Genomic DNA, 15051 nt, shown 5'->3' on the forward strand with positions numbered 1-15051 from the left:
CTATAAAGGGCCACCACCTGTTGAGCGCCAGAACGTACACTCTAAAGGATAGAACTCCTATGCTTTTGCACCTTCACTTGTGCAGATTGGGTCTTTTCTGGGCTTTTCAACCTCAAACCTCTTGTTCAACTTTATAAGTCCACCATCTGTTCTCTGTTCATTCCTTTTTAAAGTTTTACCAGGTTGACATCCAGGCTTCTGAGTATGCAGCTTTCAACCACAAGGTTCTTGCATTGGCACCTTAAGCTGGCCATACATTATACAATTTTCTTCAGTTTACTTTACTTTAGATTTACCTACAGCTAGGTAGTGCCAAGAGCCTGCCTGATTGCGTACAATTTGAAAGTGTTTAGGTATGACCTCCATATGTTTTTGATAAATCTAAAGGAAAATTGTATAATGTATGGCCAGCCTTAGGTTGAGTCTTTTGACCTTCGTTGGGCCTTTTGGCAGTTCTGTTTACCTAGTTGTTGCCCAAACTTCTCATATTATGTGTATTTTTTTTAATTGATGTAACTCCACTTGGTATTACAGTTTTATCTAGATTTAATGAAAGTACATCATTTCTAAACCTTCTATGAGAATGTGTCCTAAGGATAGCCATAGTGTACACTTAACAGCTTCAGCCCTGGAAGATTTTACCCCCTTCCTGACCAGAGCATTTTTGTGATTCGGCACTTGGTTGCTTTAACGGATAATTGCGCGGTCATGCGATGTTGCAGCCAAACAAAATTGACATCCTTTTTTTCCTACAAATAGAGCTTTCTTTTGGTGGTATTTGATCACCTCTGCGTTTTTTGTTTTTTTGGCGTTATAAACAAAATGCGTCAATTTTGAAAACGCTTTTTTTTTTTTTTACTTTTTGCTATAATACCCCCAAAAATATATCAGATTTTTTCCCTCCCCTCAGTTTAGGCCGATATGTATTCTTCTACATATTTTTGGTAAAAAAAGAAATCGCAATAAGTGTATATTGATTGGTTTGTGCAAAAGTTGTAGTGTCTACAAAATAGGGGATGGTTTTATGGCATTTTTATTATTTTTATTTTTTTTTATTGGGACTGCGACGACATGGCAGACACATCGGACAATTTTGACACATTTTTGGGACCATTGGCGTTAATACAGTGACTAATGTTATGAGAATGCATTGATTACTGTAAAAATGTCACCGGCAGTAAAGGGATTAACACTAGGGGACGATCAAGGGGTTAATGTGTTCCCTAGTGTGTGTTCCCACTTAAGGGGGAGGGGACTGTGCAGGGGAAAGGACAGATCGCAGACGCACATCCCAGATAGAAACCGCCACTAGCAAGGTCCTCACTAAGGACTAGTTGACACCACTAGTTTGAAAGGGGCCGATAACATCAACTTCCCTGCTGAACCCAGAACACTGGATAGGTTGCTGAGTGATCTGAAGAGACCTAAAAAGAGGAAAAAGAGAATAGCTAACATTTAAAAATCACAAAATAGGAATGATCGAAGCAGAGAATGAATGCTGCAAGTTAGCAATACCTTGACACGGGGAACCCCGCATGTGAAACAGCCGCCGCTGCAATGACACACCAAATGCGTGTAGCTCAGTCTGACACAGAATTAATATACATTTATTTTTTTTGTAGGCGTTTTTGTGAATTATTGAAACTCACAACTTTTAGTTTTTGACTACCTGCCTTATAAAGCTTTATCCAACGGAGGGACCAAGATGCAGTGTGCAAGGTTGTGGAGGGTCCAATTCCTAGGTGTTTGTGGACTTGAATCAAATACCAGCCTATACTAGGCTTGTAAAATTTGTGTTAGAAGTATTTTAAGACTTTTTGCTAACCAATACATTTTTAGGCCCGGGTCACACTGATGCGGTGTGGAATTTGCAGCGCACCGCATCAAAATCCTACCTCTTTCCTGCAAACCAATGCAGGTGTTTAAAGACTCACAGAAATCAGTTTGCAATGGGTGTGAACACCTGAGATCCGATTCTGGTGCGGCAAAAAAGGAGATGCTGTGGGATTTGAGCCATGCATTCTGTAGGCCTCCACTGCTGTAGAATTGCATATGATTTCAACAGGAATGCGGTGCGATTCCTGTTCAAATCTTGTGTTCCTGCATCGCATTCAGTGTGAACCAGGCCTTAAGCTAAATAAGGGGCTGGAAAACTGCTGATGGGCCACAAGAAAATGTCGGAATGTTTAGCACTTATTGCATTTTATATATATTATATTAAAATGTGTGTGTGTTTGCGCTTTATATCCTTAGGGTGGGTATGCTTGTAGGCATATGGTCTAATAGTTTTTTTTTTTACTTAATACTTGGGGCTTGTTTACACATTGCGGTTGCTTTACTAAAACTAAAGCGTGCAAAATCTGGGCAGCTGTGCATGGTAGGCAATCGGCTTCCAAGTTTTAGCTTGTTAAACTAAGCTTTGACAAAAAACAAACAAACCTGGATGTTGATTGGCTACCATGCACGGCTGCACCAGATTTTGTGCTCTAGTGTTAGTAAACCCTATAGTGCGGTGGCTGGCACTATTGAAGTGTCAGCTTTAGTCATATATTAATAAAGTTAACAAAAAAAAAATCCAACCATGTGATATGCTGAAATGCCCATCATACTGCCTCCTTACTGCAGCACACAGCTGCCAGCATATAATGGGGTACCCAAAATCGACAGCTGCCTGCATATAATGGGGTACCCAAAATCGACAGCTGCCTGCATATAATGGGGTACTTTTAGTGTGCGGGCAATGTGCACAAACCCTACGAAGTCTGTTTTTGAGTGTTTTCTCTGATGTGATTTTATCTGCTTGTAAGAAGGCTGCTTAGTAGTATGTCCTTCCCCCCCCCGTTAAATATTGCTGATTTCTGTGTTTTAATTTAGGCAAGGGGGGAGGGGGGTGTTGGTCTATATCCATGCCCCGCTGTTTTTAATTACAGGCATCCCCCTGCCCCCACTACACGCAGACCTTTATTGCAGCTATCAGAAACTCTTTGCTGATTGATATGACGGTAGTGCTGTCACTCTTTAACACGCACACATGGGGGAAAGGGAAAAAAAGAGAATAAAATTGTCGCCTTTTTTGTTCAGCGTGTTTTTAATAGAGTCCCATTAAAGCTGCATCACAGAGTGAAATATCGGTATGAAGAGCCCTCACTGAGCTGAGGCCGGGAATTAAGAAGTCAGGAAATGGGCTCGGCTGCTATGCCGGTGAGCCTTGTGTGACACACAATCTCCTGATTGGGGAGATCATTACTGCTATTATGATTCGACTCGCGGAAGAATTTTAAATTCCATCTGAATGTCAGTAATAACCCTCTTAGCCAATTATCCTGAATAAAATCACGAAGGCATTTGATATAATAGGTGTTGAATTACTGAATAGATTTGCTAATTAAATACTCTTTGTTCTGCTGCAGTTGACATTACAGGGTAAGATCTCGAACAATTATTCTCAACAGCTGTACTTTGTTAAGGAGGAAAAAAATTAAGCATAAAGTTTATTTTTATTATATATTTTTTATCACTTTAAGTTGGCACATTTTTTAAATACGCTTCAAGTAGGAGGAGGGGGCGAATTCCATCATCCAATTGACGGGGGTAAGATAAATATGCAGGTGTTGCTGTAAAATGAGATAACTGCAGAGCTGGCTTATTAATGAAACTTGCAAGTCTTTTATAACCCCTTTTGTGTGCTAGCTGTCACCACTTCCAAGTGATCCTCTGTCAGGTTCCCTGGAATTAGATGTATGTCTGTCGTTCAGGGGACCTAACCTGTCAGTGGTAGTAAGTGGATGAAACAACAACTGCAAGCCTTTTTAAAATACACCTAGGCCTGGTCAAGTATGTTGTACTTAGTTTAAATGCTCCTAATTAATAGGCAGGATTTTCTCCTTAACTGTCCTGTTGATTGTTTTTCCAAGTTCTTGACAATCATGATGAAAGCTGAGGAGATGAACATAAAATAGTGTGAAAAGATTGTTACAAAGTACACTTTTTGTTTTTTGTTTTTTTTTTGTTTTTTGTCTAAAACATTATGAAGTATTTCGGGGAATCAACCTGGACCACCTCTGTTGACTATTTTAGAGCAGGACTCTGCTTTTTGCTCATTGCTTATATCTATTCTAGCTACATAATAGTGCCCCCAATAAAATGCTAAAACCGCCAAAAAGTAACAATTATCAGATTGTTGTGCTTTACCATTCTCATATGGAAGAATTAAAAATTAGCTGAGCGTTTTTGTTTTCTTTCCTCAGTTTGTAAAAAGTCAAGGGAATTAAACCTGGAAAAAGGTTTTGCCTACATACTTCAATAGGTTATTTACTAAGCATTTGCATGAATATCGGTACTTGCGCAAATGCACCGATACCTGAAACTGATAACTTCAGGTTGGGCTCTTTCACCTGTGAGCGCGATTCCCCCTTGACAGATGAAATGTATACAAAAGAATGCAGTCAGTTGTTAAGGAGCGGGGCCGCCGTGTCCTTAACGACTAAAGATGTTTCAGCTGTCAGTGGGGATTTCCCTTCCCTGCAGTGGACACAGCTCTGGCCCCTCCCCCTTAGCTCTGTTTTTTGTCTCCTCCGGCGATGTGCTTGGGCGGCTGCAGGGTGACAGATCTGCTTGCCTGGTGAGTAGTGTGTCCTGCGCTGAGCCAAGCTTTGCTTTTGCAGAACATCTTGGAGGGGTAGGGCGGGTCTGCTGGGTGTTGTAGTGCTTTGATTGGGTTCCCAAATACCCCCTTTCCCCCCACCCAAAACAATAACACCCCTCCCCGCCCCTCTACGCTAAACCATAACCAACCTCTCCACCCTAAACAATGACACTCCTCCACTCTTAAAGTGGTTGTAAAGGTCATTTTTTTCTTTTAAATAACAAACATGTTATACTTGCCTCCACTGTGCAGCTCATTTTGCACAGAGTGGCCCCGTACCTGGTCTTCTGGGGTCCCTCAGTGGCTTTCTCTGCTCCCCCCACAAGGACTTCTCACGTTCATGCGAGCTCTCTCGCATGGTGAGGAGTGCTTGCGGGGGAGCTCCTGTGATACAGCCAGCGGCCATAGCCGCTCACTGTATCACTCGGCCCCGCACCATGGCAATGGCTGCATTGCTTTCAATCCATCCACTGTATTCAATGAACAGCCGGCCTGAGCAGCGAAGAGGATGTAGTGGGCGAGCGTGGCACTTTTGAGGGGTCAGCTAAGTAAAACAGGTGGCTGTGGTGGGCGGTCTGCATTGTCGGACGTTTTTCACCTTAATGCATACAATTTGTTCCTTTACAACCCCTTTAATAATAACCTGAAAAAATAGATGCTCAAACAGGTGTATTGTGTGCAAGAGGCCTAAACACTTTTCACACCAGGTGCTCACCTGCAGATAAAACACTCCCCAGACCAACGTAACCTCTTTATACAAAAAGGTGATCAATAAGCGTGTTTGCTTTGAGATCTTTCAATCCTCACAATGCTCGGGTCTTTGTATCAGCAGTCAAGTCCTCCACTCCACCAGAGACCAGCTATAGTAGTTTTACACACAAAATGGTGTTTTCTCCCAGGCCGCTTGACCTCTTAAACAGAGACCTGGTCATCGTGAGGATTCCAAAGGATCTCCAAACACTTATTGACCATCTTGCATACAGAGGTCACATTGGTCCGGCGAGTGATTTCTATCCCTTTCACACTGAGGCGCTTCTAAAGTAAAACAGTACTTTTGAAGAGCTTTCCAGTCATTTCAAGGAGAGGTGTTTTTTTTCACCACCCTGCCAGTGCACTGCCCCAGTGTAGAAGCATTCATTGATTTTAAGGGAGATAGGTTTTCATGAGCTTTTCAGGTGCTTTTTTTAGCGTGAAATCGCCTTTAGTGTGAAAGGGGTCTTGGTGAGCACCAGGTGAGGAAAATCTTATTGTGAGGGAGCACTGGTCCAAAAAGCACTAAAGAACTTTACACATTGGAATTCCTGCAGAAATATATGGATATAATGGACATTATAGTGAAGACATAATTTATTTGCACGTTTTAATAAAAGGTATCTAGTAATGTTTTGAGTGGTATTTATACATTGGAATTAAGTGTTGAGTACAGAGCCCCCCTCCACACACACACACACACACACACACACACACACACACACACACACACACACACACACACACACACACACACACACACACACACACACACTTTTTTGTCATAGTAATTACTTTAAACGTTGGCAAATAATGGGTTGATTTAAAGTATAATGCCAGCCAAAAATAACAAGATAAAATAAATGGCCCATTAAAAGATAAAATAGCACATCCATCTGTTGCAGTATTCCCCCATCAACCCAGGGGTTTCCTCTTTGCATGTTTTGCTACTATGTCTTCAATCTATTCTCCAGGTTGTCCTAGACTCACACCAGCCAGTTACAGGACAGTGAAAGCAGAATCAATACAGTGATGAGCTTGTCTTGGTCACACTGCTCTCTCCTGTATCAGCATGCTGCTTGTCAGCATATAAACCGATGGGCGCCTTGTGATCATTTCATACTCCAGTCCCCCTGTACAGGGATTGCAAGAGGCTGATACCGGGTGAAATTAGGGTACATATATGCTTGTACTTAAAGCACATTAAAATATATATTTGATTACAGAGCTGAATTTATTTTTCTCCTTTAAATCTGCATAGAACTCGTCTTTAGGGGAGGTATTTAGTTGATATTTGTATATCTGAAAATGAACGTGTGAATAACTACTGTAGTATTTAAATTGGATACCTGTAGCTCCCAACAGCACTATCCATTTTACTGATTTAATTCACTTTTAGTACTGCCTGTTTTTTTTTTTTTTTTTTGTTTGTTTGTTTTTTTTTGTACCATTTTACAGATTGCACTTTTATAAAATTGGCTAAGAAATCATCCTCTTTTTTTTTTTTTTTTTTTTTTTTTTTTTACGTCTTGGGTTTTGTTGATTTTGTGTAATCTATGGAGTTGCCTGGTATTCAGCCAGATTGGTTTTGTAAATAGCCAAGATACTGTCTTGGTTTGGCCTTTACATATTGCCATCACCAAGCTGTGTGTATAGCTAATGAGTGCAAGCAAACAAAATAATTACACTGTCAAATTAAGCCTGTGCCTGAACTGTAGTCTCACTGCATGGACAGAATGGGAGCCCCAGCAATATTACATGAAGCAGACCCTGCCTCACCTCATTGTGCTTTATTGCACACTGTGTTTTTGGATTTGATGTAAGAAAGAAGCTTTTCAATTGTGGATCTGGCATCACAAAGCCAAACAATAGAGTAAATGGCACAATGTTGGTATTTGTGAGAGCACAAATAGTTTTGAATGTGATGATTTGTTTTGCAATCAGTCCCATATGGTTCTCTTGAATAAATCAATCTGTGCAACATCCAGCAAGTAACAATACTTCAAATTAGACAGAGGAAAAACTAAAAGCCTACCTACTAATAAGGGTGACGTATATATTTTATAGAAGGCACTTGTGGCAAGAAGACTACAAGAGATTTAAATGAGAACAAATAGGAAGAAAATGTTTGTTTCTGGTTAAATGTTTTATGAAATTCTTATTAGACAATTATCTGCATTTCCTTTGTTTGAGTTCTTTAGTGGCAGCTGTGCTATCATTTACAGTTGTGTTTCCCGTCCTCTGAATAGGAGCACGTTGCGCTTTATATCCATCGCCCACCTCCCTGTGCTTTCCCTCAAAGTTTGCGCTTCAGCTGCCTACATTTTTGTGCACCCCTTAGCTTTGTGATCATTGGTTCACCACCTGCAGGTTTAATTGTGTTTAATTGTTGTATTGGCAGTTTTTTTTCCCTTTTTTATCAGTGGTTTATTGAAATTTAACTGTTTGAGTAATACATTCATGGCATGGTTTATTAGGCTCCCAAACTCCATGTCTTTTTCCAAAACAATATGGCATCATAAAGCTCTGCTTATCTGATTTATGATTTATAATGGATCTTGTATCTGTACATAAAATAATCCACAAAAGTACATCAGTGTCTAGTGCAAAGAAGAGCTGAAAGTACCCCTGTCATGAGAGAACTTGCATAGGCCGCCATTGCTGACATCTCCCTTTGAGGTTTTTTTTCCTGGTCGTTTTGCTGATTCTTTGACTTTAGCGCTGTTAAAGGTTAGTGACTTTATAGAGACTGACGCTAGTTTACAACGTGTTTTTGTTGCTGATTATGCAATTTGGAAGTATTAAACTCAGACATGTACGAGAATAGCATATTTGAGATTTTAGCAGTTAGACAGGTCTGGGCAAATTACATAAATTTAGGAGCCGGGATCATTTTAAAGTGATTGTAAACCTTTTATTTTTTTCCTCTTCAAATAACATGTTCTAGTTACCTGCTCTGTGCAATGGCTTTCCAATCCGCCCCTTCTTGGGTCCCTAGCTCCTGGCCCTTCTCACCTTCCAAGTACCTCTGAAGCAACCTGCTTTCCTGGAGGTGAAGGGGTACTCATGCTCGCCTGAAGTCAAACCTCAATGCCTGCCTACATAGACAGAGGTGCTTTGCCCCACCCCCACTCCCTTGTCGTAGGATTTGATTAACATCACCAGGAGCCAATGGCTGTTGCTGCTACCTATCTGCCCTGTGAAGAGGTAGAGAGACTCTGTTCTCATGCACTGGGTCAAGTTTGGGCTCAGGGAGGTATGAAGAGGGGACGGGGGGTTCTGGACACAGGTGTGTGTTTTTTTTTTTTTTTTTTTTTTTTTAAACAGTATTCTTATAATGCAGAGAGTGCTAAAAAAAAAAGGTTAAAAAAACCCCCCCTTAAGGCTGCATTCACACCCGAGCATTTCAAAGTCGTTGGTTTTTGCCGCAATTTTGTTCAGGACGGTTTTCATGCATTTTGCTTCAGATGACAAACCACTCAGATGTGAACAGGTGCCTTTGTAATGAATGGGATTTTGCTTTTTTCGCATTTTTACAAGAGTTTTTATGAGCTGAAAACGTTCCTGTGTGAATGCAGCCTAAGGCTTTAGAACCACCTTAGGACGAGGAGACATGTCCCATAAGTTTTCTGCATTTTGAGTAATGTTTTCAGACTTGTTCTAAAATATCTATAATGGGATTTATTTTCTTCTTTTAAATTACAAGGACATTTTGCTGACACAACTCACCATGCAAATCGGGTACAAATAGCATGTGCGTGTTATATGCTAATACTTCAATTTTACCTGCCTTGGAGGGGACAAGGAGGGGGACGGGACAAGCGCAATCAGATTATACAGTGAGAATCTCCTGTTTACTTGGTGGCCTCTGTAATAATAGGAATCCCCATCTCCTGAGCCTCTATTGGACCACTGTTCTGTCTATCATAGGAGATTCTCAGTGTATGTAATCTGTTGGCACTCGTCCCGCCCCGTCTAGGCTGCAGATGGGTATCGATGAGGCTGCTGGCACTGATAGCAATGGCGAGGCTGCAGATGGGCACTGACCTTTATTTTGCTTCAAAGTTCCTTATTTAAAATGAAGAAAAAAATTTTCCACTGAAACTTACCTCTTAAAATGAATGTGCGTGTTATAAGTCGATAAATACTGTACTTCCTAGTTTCAGGCCTAGGCAAATAATGCCAGACATCTCAGTAGTCTTCAGGAAGGGAGGGGAGGGTTTTTCTCAGCTAAGCACACCTTTGTGCCTGCTCTAGGGACAGATGGATTCCAGTAAGTGCTACATGCATTTGCCCTTACTCAGATGGCCACGGTCAGAAATGCTTGCATGTGCTTTTTAAATTGATTTCTTAGCAACATAGAGCATGAAGAATGGGATGGATGGGTGAAAAACAGAGGGCCTCTCCATCTAGGTGTATCGATTTATTAAACAAAAGTATATGACAATAAAAATTCACTTGTTGGATATGCGGATCAAGGCTTGTTAGAAATCCGTATAGGATTCCATAGGATTACCAAGAGGCTGCAGAGCTTTGCAGGTATGTAGCTGGTTGAAGCAGAGTTCTTGATGGAAGTACAACGGTCAGGCTTCAGGCTGGAACATAAGCATCAGATGCTTCCCGAAGTGGCAAGATGGTTGTGGCTCCAAACAGCACTTCTCTCAGCTGGGTGGTGACAGGAAGTAGATGGTGATGTGGCTACATGTTACAAGGCAGTCAGCAGGGCCCCTTCATCAAACCATAGGAATTGATAGAAGGCTGAGTCTGCTTTGTATATTAACTACCTTGGGAGGCCATCAATAGACATCCTCACCTTTGCATGCTCCCCGCCCACCCCCTGCAGGGCATGGGCTGTGATCACTGAGCCAATGAGACTTTGGTGATTGCAGATCAGAGTAAGGGGTCGATCTCGGCCCCATACCACATTATCAGCTGCCAGCTGATCACGTGATGTAAACAGAAGATCGGTAATCCTTTTTTCTTTTGTTCTTGCATTGATAGTGCGAGGAGAAAAAAAAAAAGCAGATCACCGGCTTCTGTTGAAGTGATATTGGCCTCGAAGAGGAAGAGGCACAGTCTGCCTCATCTGTGCCCACCAGTACTGCCTGCCAGTGCCACCTATCGGTGCCCACAGTTCGAATCAGTGGTGCCCACCAGTGCCACCTCATTGGAGCCCACCAGTGCCACCTCATTGGAGCCCACCAGTGCCACCTCATTGGAGCCCACCAGTGCCACCTCATTGGAGCCCACCAGTGCCTATTTGTGCAGCCTCATCAGCGTACATCAATGAAGGAGAAAAATTACCTGTTTGCAAAATTAAAATATAAAACGGTTTTGTAACCCAGATGTGATTAACACCAAAAAAAAGCTCTGTGTGGGGAAAAAAGATAAAAATTTGATTGTCGGAGTGACAGTGCTAAAAGCTGAAAATTGGTCTGGGCATGATGGGGGATTAGGTGCCCAGAAAGCAAGTGGTTAAAGGATACATTCACCTTTTAGGTGCAAGTTGCATACTACACCCATTTTTAGGGTGTATTATAATCCTACACATTCACCTTCCGCCGCCAGTCTGGCTGGTAGTTAATGAACTGCGAGGGCACTGGTGAGCGCTAACATAGTTCATTGATTTTTACCTGCAGTTCAGTAGTAATATTCCCATATGGGAGGTACAAGCAGACAGCTGACTGAGTCTGCAGGATCCTTGCGTTGCACCCACGATCTGCCCATCATGGGTACAATGCTTTACAGTCTGCAGTGTAAGAATATTGTAATGCACATATTTTTGTCTCCAAAAATATGCATTTATAATTTTTTCTATATGTGAACTTATCCCTTAAAAATGTAGTGTTTTTGGTTTGTGGTGCTCAGAAGCAGTATAGTTTTGCTTTAATAATATGACATTGTCAAGCTGGGTCTGTAATAATTAATAGGTCTCTGAGGTTTGGATTTGGCAGCAATTTTTTTTTTTTTATCTTTAGTTAATGTACGTATATGATATATAACCTCTTATTTTACGGTTCATAAACAGTGTGCTAAATGACCATTTCCCTAACGTTATCTCTTTGTGCCTCCTAGATTTTGCTGCATACCAAGGAGATGGTTCAGAAGGTAAGTGTATTGCCTGCTATGTGTAGTTTTTTTGTTTTCTTTGCCTGCCTTTTTTCTTTTTAATCTGCTGACAAAAACAAACACAGAAAACAAAAAAGGCCGCACCTGGCGAAGTTGTTGTGCATTACAAAACTGTAACCCAAACAAGCCGGAAAGCAGTTCTCTTCTGATGCCTATTTACCAATGTAATCCTTCCTAATGGATTATAGCTTCATTCTTTCTCTAACACAGATATGATGGAGCGCTGCTTGAAGCCTAAATGCGAGTCTTTCCAGCAAATTAGCAACAGTGTTAATTAGAGTTTACTTGCAGCTCCGCTATATTGTATGAGCTGCAGTGTTGTGTTTATTATGATTGTTTTTCTGGCTCCCTTCATCTTCAGTTAAATAGTTTCAGCTTATATACTATTCTGAGCGTAAAATATGCACTTTGTCTGGGGCTTAACGCCTGACAGTTAACTTCTCGACAAAGATCAATTGTTTTCTTTTTTTTTATTATCATTATTTGTATTTATTTGTACCTTTCAGACAAATGTTGAGATGTCTATTCTCATGCTGTACTATATTTAAGAGTTTTTTGTTTTTTTCCTAGCTTGGTGGGTGTATACCTACTTGACTGTTCAATAGACTTAGATAAAGAATTGGCAGGGCACAATTGTTCGTTGTGTTATATTAGTTTAAAATAAGATTGATAGTTGTAGATGTTCTTGTGTTCCTATGGAGATGCTTGTCCAGGTGTTATGCAGTTTATTCTTTAGTTGCTGATTAATGCACACGCCTAAAAGTAGCAGTGTTTGAAATGGTTACAAATATTTTAGCAGTTCTTGGTCTTTTCTATGTCTGAAACTTCTTGCCAAAAAATACATAGTGGATGTAAAGTCTTAACGCACCCTGGTTGAAATGTCAGGTTTCTGTGATGTAAAAAAAAAAAAAAAAAGACAAATCATTTCAGAACCTTTTCCACCTTTTAACCACTTCAGGACTGCTGCACGCCAGTGTATGTCCTTAATTAGCTAGCTGCCATAACCCCGGTATCCTCCTCTTCGGCCGGCGGTCCAGTTTCTGATAAGAGTGGATTCGCCGCAAGATCACTTTTTCCGGCCAGCGGGAGATATGCCCCCTCCCGCCATTCTCCGGGGCGCTCCACCGATTACCGGAGCCATCGGCGGAGGAGATTGGATCTTCACCTTGGCAGGGCATGGAGATGGCCCCCACTCATCTCCATAACAATGCATGGCGGAAGCGATGTCACTTCTGCCAACAGCTTTTAAAGGGCCATTTTGTTTTTATTTTTTTTACGTTTTTTATTAAGTTAAATTTTTTAAATTATTATTTTTTTTTTATTGAATTTAAGTGTAAATATCTGAGGTACTTTTGACCCCAGAACTCATATTTAAGAGGTCCTGTCATGCTTTTTTTTTTCCCATTACAAGGGATGTTTACATTCCTTGTAATAGGAATAAAAGTGACAAAATTGTGTTGCTGTTTTTTTACATTTTAAAAGCACTCTGTCCCGCCGTGAGTAGTCCCGCATACGAAAACGGTGTTCAAACACATGTGAGGTATCGCCGCGATTGGTAGAGTGAGGGAAATAATTCTACCTTTAGACCTTCTCTGTAACTTAAAACATTCAACCTGCAGAATTTTTTAAACGTCACCTATGAACTAAAAAACTAAAATGTGGTTGCATAAGTGTGCACACCCTGTTATAACTGGGGATGTAGTTGTGTTCAGAATTAAGCAATCACATTCAGATACATGTTAAATAGGAGTCAGTACACATCTGCCCTCATTTTAAGTGCCTCTGATTAACCACAAAGTTCTGCTGTTCTAGTAGGTTTTTTCTGACATTTTCTTAGTCGCATCCTACAGCAAAAGCCATGGTCCGCAGAGAGCTTCCAAAGAATCAGAGGGATCTCATTGTTAAGTTATCAGTCAGGAGAAGGGTACAAAAGAATTTCCAAGGCATTTGAATATACCATGGAACCACTGTGAAGACAGTCGTCATCAAGTGGAGTAAATATGGCACAACAGAGACATTACCAAGAACTGGACGTTCGCCCAAAATTGATAAGACAAGAAGAAAACTGGTCAGGGAGGCTGCCAAGAGGCCCACAACTACCTTAAATAAGCTGCAGGAATATCTGGCAAGTACTGCCTGTGTGGTACATGTGACAACAAATCTCCCGTGTTCTTCATATGTCTGGGCTATGGGGCTAGAGTGACAAAACCAGCTAAATTTAACAAAAAATCACCCAAAGTCTCCCAAAAGCATGTGGGAAAATGTGTTCTGGTCTGATGAAACTAAGGTTGAAATTTTGGCTATAATTCCAAAAGAGGTTTTTCGCAAAAATCACACTGCACATTATCGAAAGAACATCAACCACAGTGAAGCATGGTGATGGCAGCATCATGCTTTGAAGAGGAACTTAATCTTTCAGTATGACAAAGACCCAAAGCATACATCTAAATCAGCAAAGAAATGGCTTCACCAGAAGATTAAAGTTTTGGAATGGCCCAGCCAGAGCCCAGACCTAAATCCCATTGACAATCTTTGTGGTGTGATCTGAAGAAGGCTGTGCACAGGCGATGCCCTTCTAATCTGACAGATTTTGAGTGTTTTTACAATGAAGAGTGGGCAAATATTGCTGATCTCATCTCATACCCTAAAAGACAGTGCTGTAATAAAATCAAAAGGTGCTTCAACAAAGTATTAGTTTAAGGGTGTGCACACTTCTGCAACCATACAACCAATGGTGAGGGCAGAAACAACAAACTAAACAAACCCTGGGACTTTTAAGGTGTCAAAAACAGATATTTTACAAATATCCATAAAGTTTTTATTACACAAAAATATACAATAAAATAAAATTATCCACATCCAATTTTGTACAGGACAAAACAGTGATTGATGCAAAAAATTCCACTAAAATTATACCACTCAACCAGTTTCCTCAGGAGTTTAGATACATTGTATAGCAAGCTGGAAACAATAGAAAAATATATGGATATGACTTCATAACATATATATATATATATATATATATATATATATATATATATATATATATATATATATATATATATATATATATATATATATATATATATTTATATCATTTTAGCTAGGTAAACACATCACAGGTGTATTGCAAATAAATAGAAGTCCATACAGGATCTTACCCAGGTTGCTGAGAAATTTCTGATATGGATTTTGATTGAAATGATAATAAAAACCATCAAAGATGAAGAAACATCAATAGTTTTTCACCCCAAGGCCACAGGAGGATAAAGAGTTGGTATGCCCTCTATAGGGATAGAAACAAGCCAGATTGAAACAACGGCCTGATGAGGACAATTGAAAACCAAAATCGCAAAAAAATCAAAAAAATCAAACTTTGATGAAAAAATGATTACCTGAATGTTAAATGGTAGAATCAAATGGTTATTTTGCTAGAGGAATATTCCTCACCGCAGAAACCTATGCACAGCTGTGAATTGTCAAAATCACAGCTTGCAAAGAAATGAATAGATTTTAATGATCCAATG

The 15051-nt window shown here is 40.3% G+C and overlaps 1 protein-coding gene across 1 annotated transcript in view; it reads left to right on the forward strand.

Moving 5' to 3' along the window:
• POLA1 (DNA polymerase alpha 1, catalytic subunit) overlaps window positions 1-15051 on the forward strand; it is a 539463-nt gene that overhangs the window by 179693 nt on the left and 344719 nt on the right. Inside the window, exon 27 of the mRNA XM_077480771.1 lies at window positions 11471-11503. Within this exon, the coding sequence (XP_077336897.1) occupies window positions 11471-11503 (33 nt within the window). The remainder of the gene's footprint in view (window positions 1-11470; window positions 11504-15051) is intronic.

The sequence above is a fragment of the Lithobates pipiens genome, unplaced genomic scaffold, assembly GCF_037356315.1.
Source record: "Lithobates pipiens isolate NorthernLeopardFrog02 unplaced genomic scaffold, aLitPip1_a1.2 Scaffold_16, whole genome shotgun sequence".
Classification (NCBI taxonomy): Eukaryota; Metazoa; Chordata; class Amphibia; order Anura; family Ranidae; genus Lithobates; species Lithobates pipiens.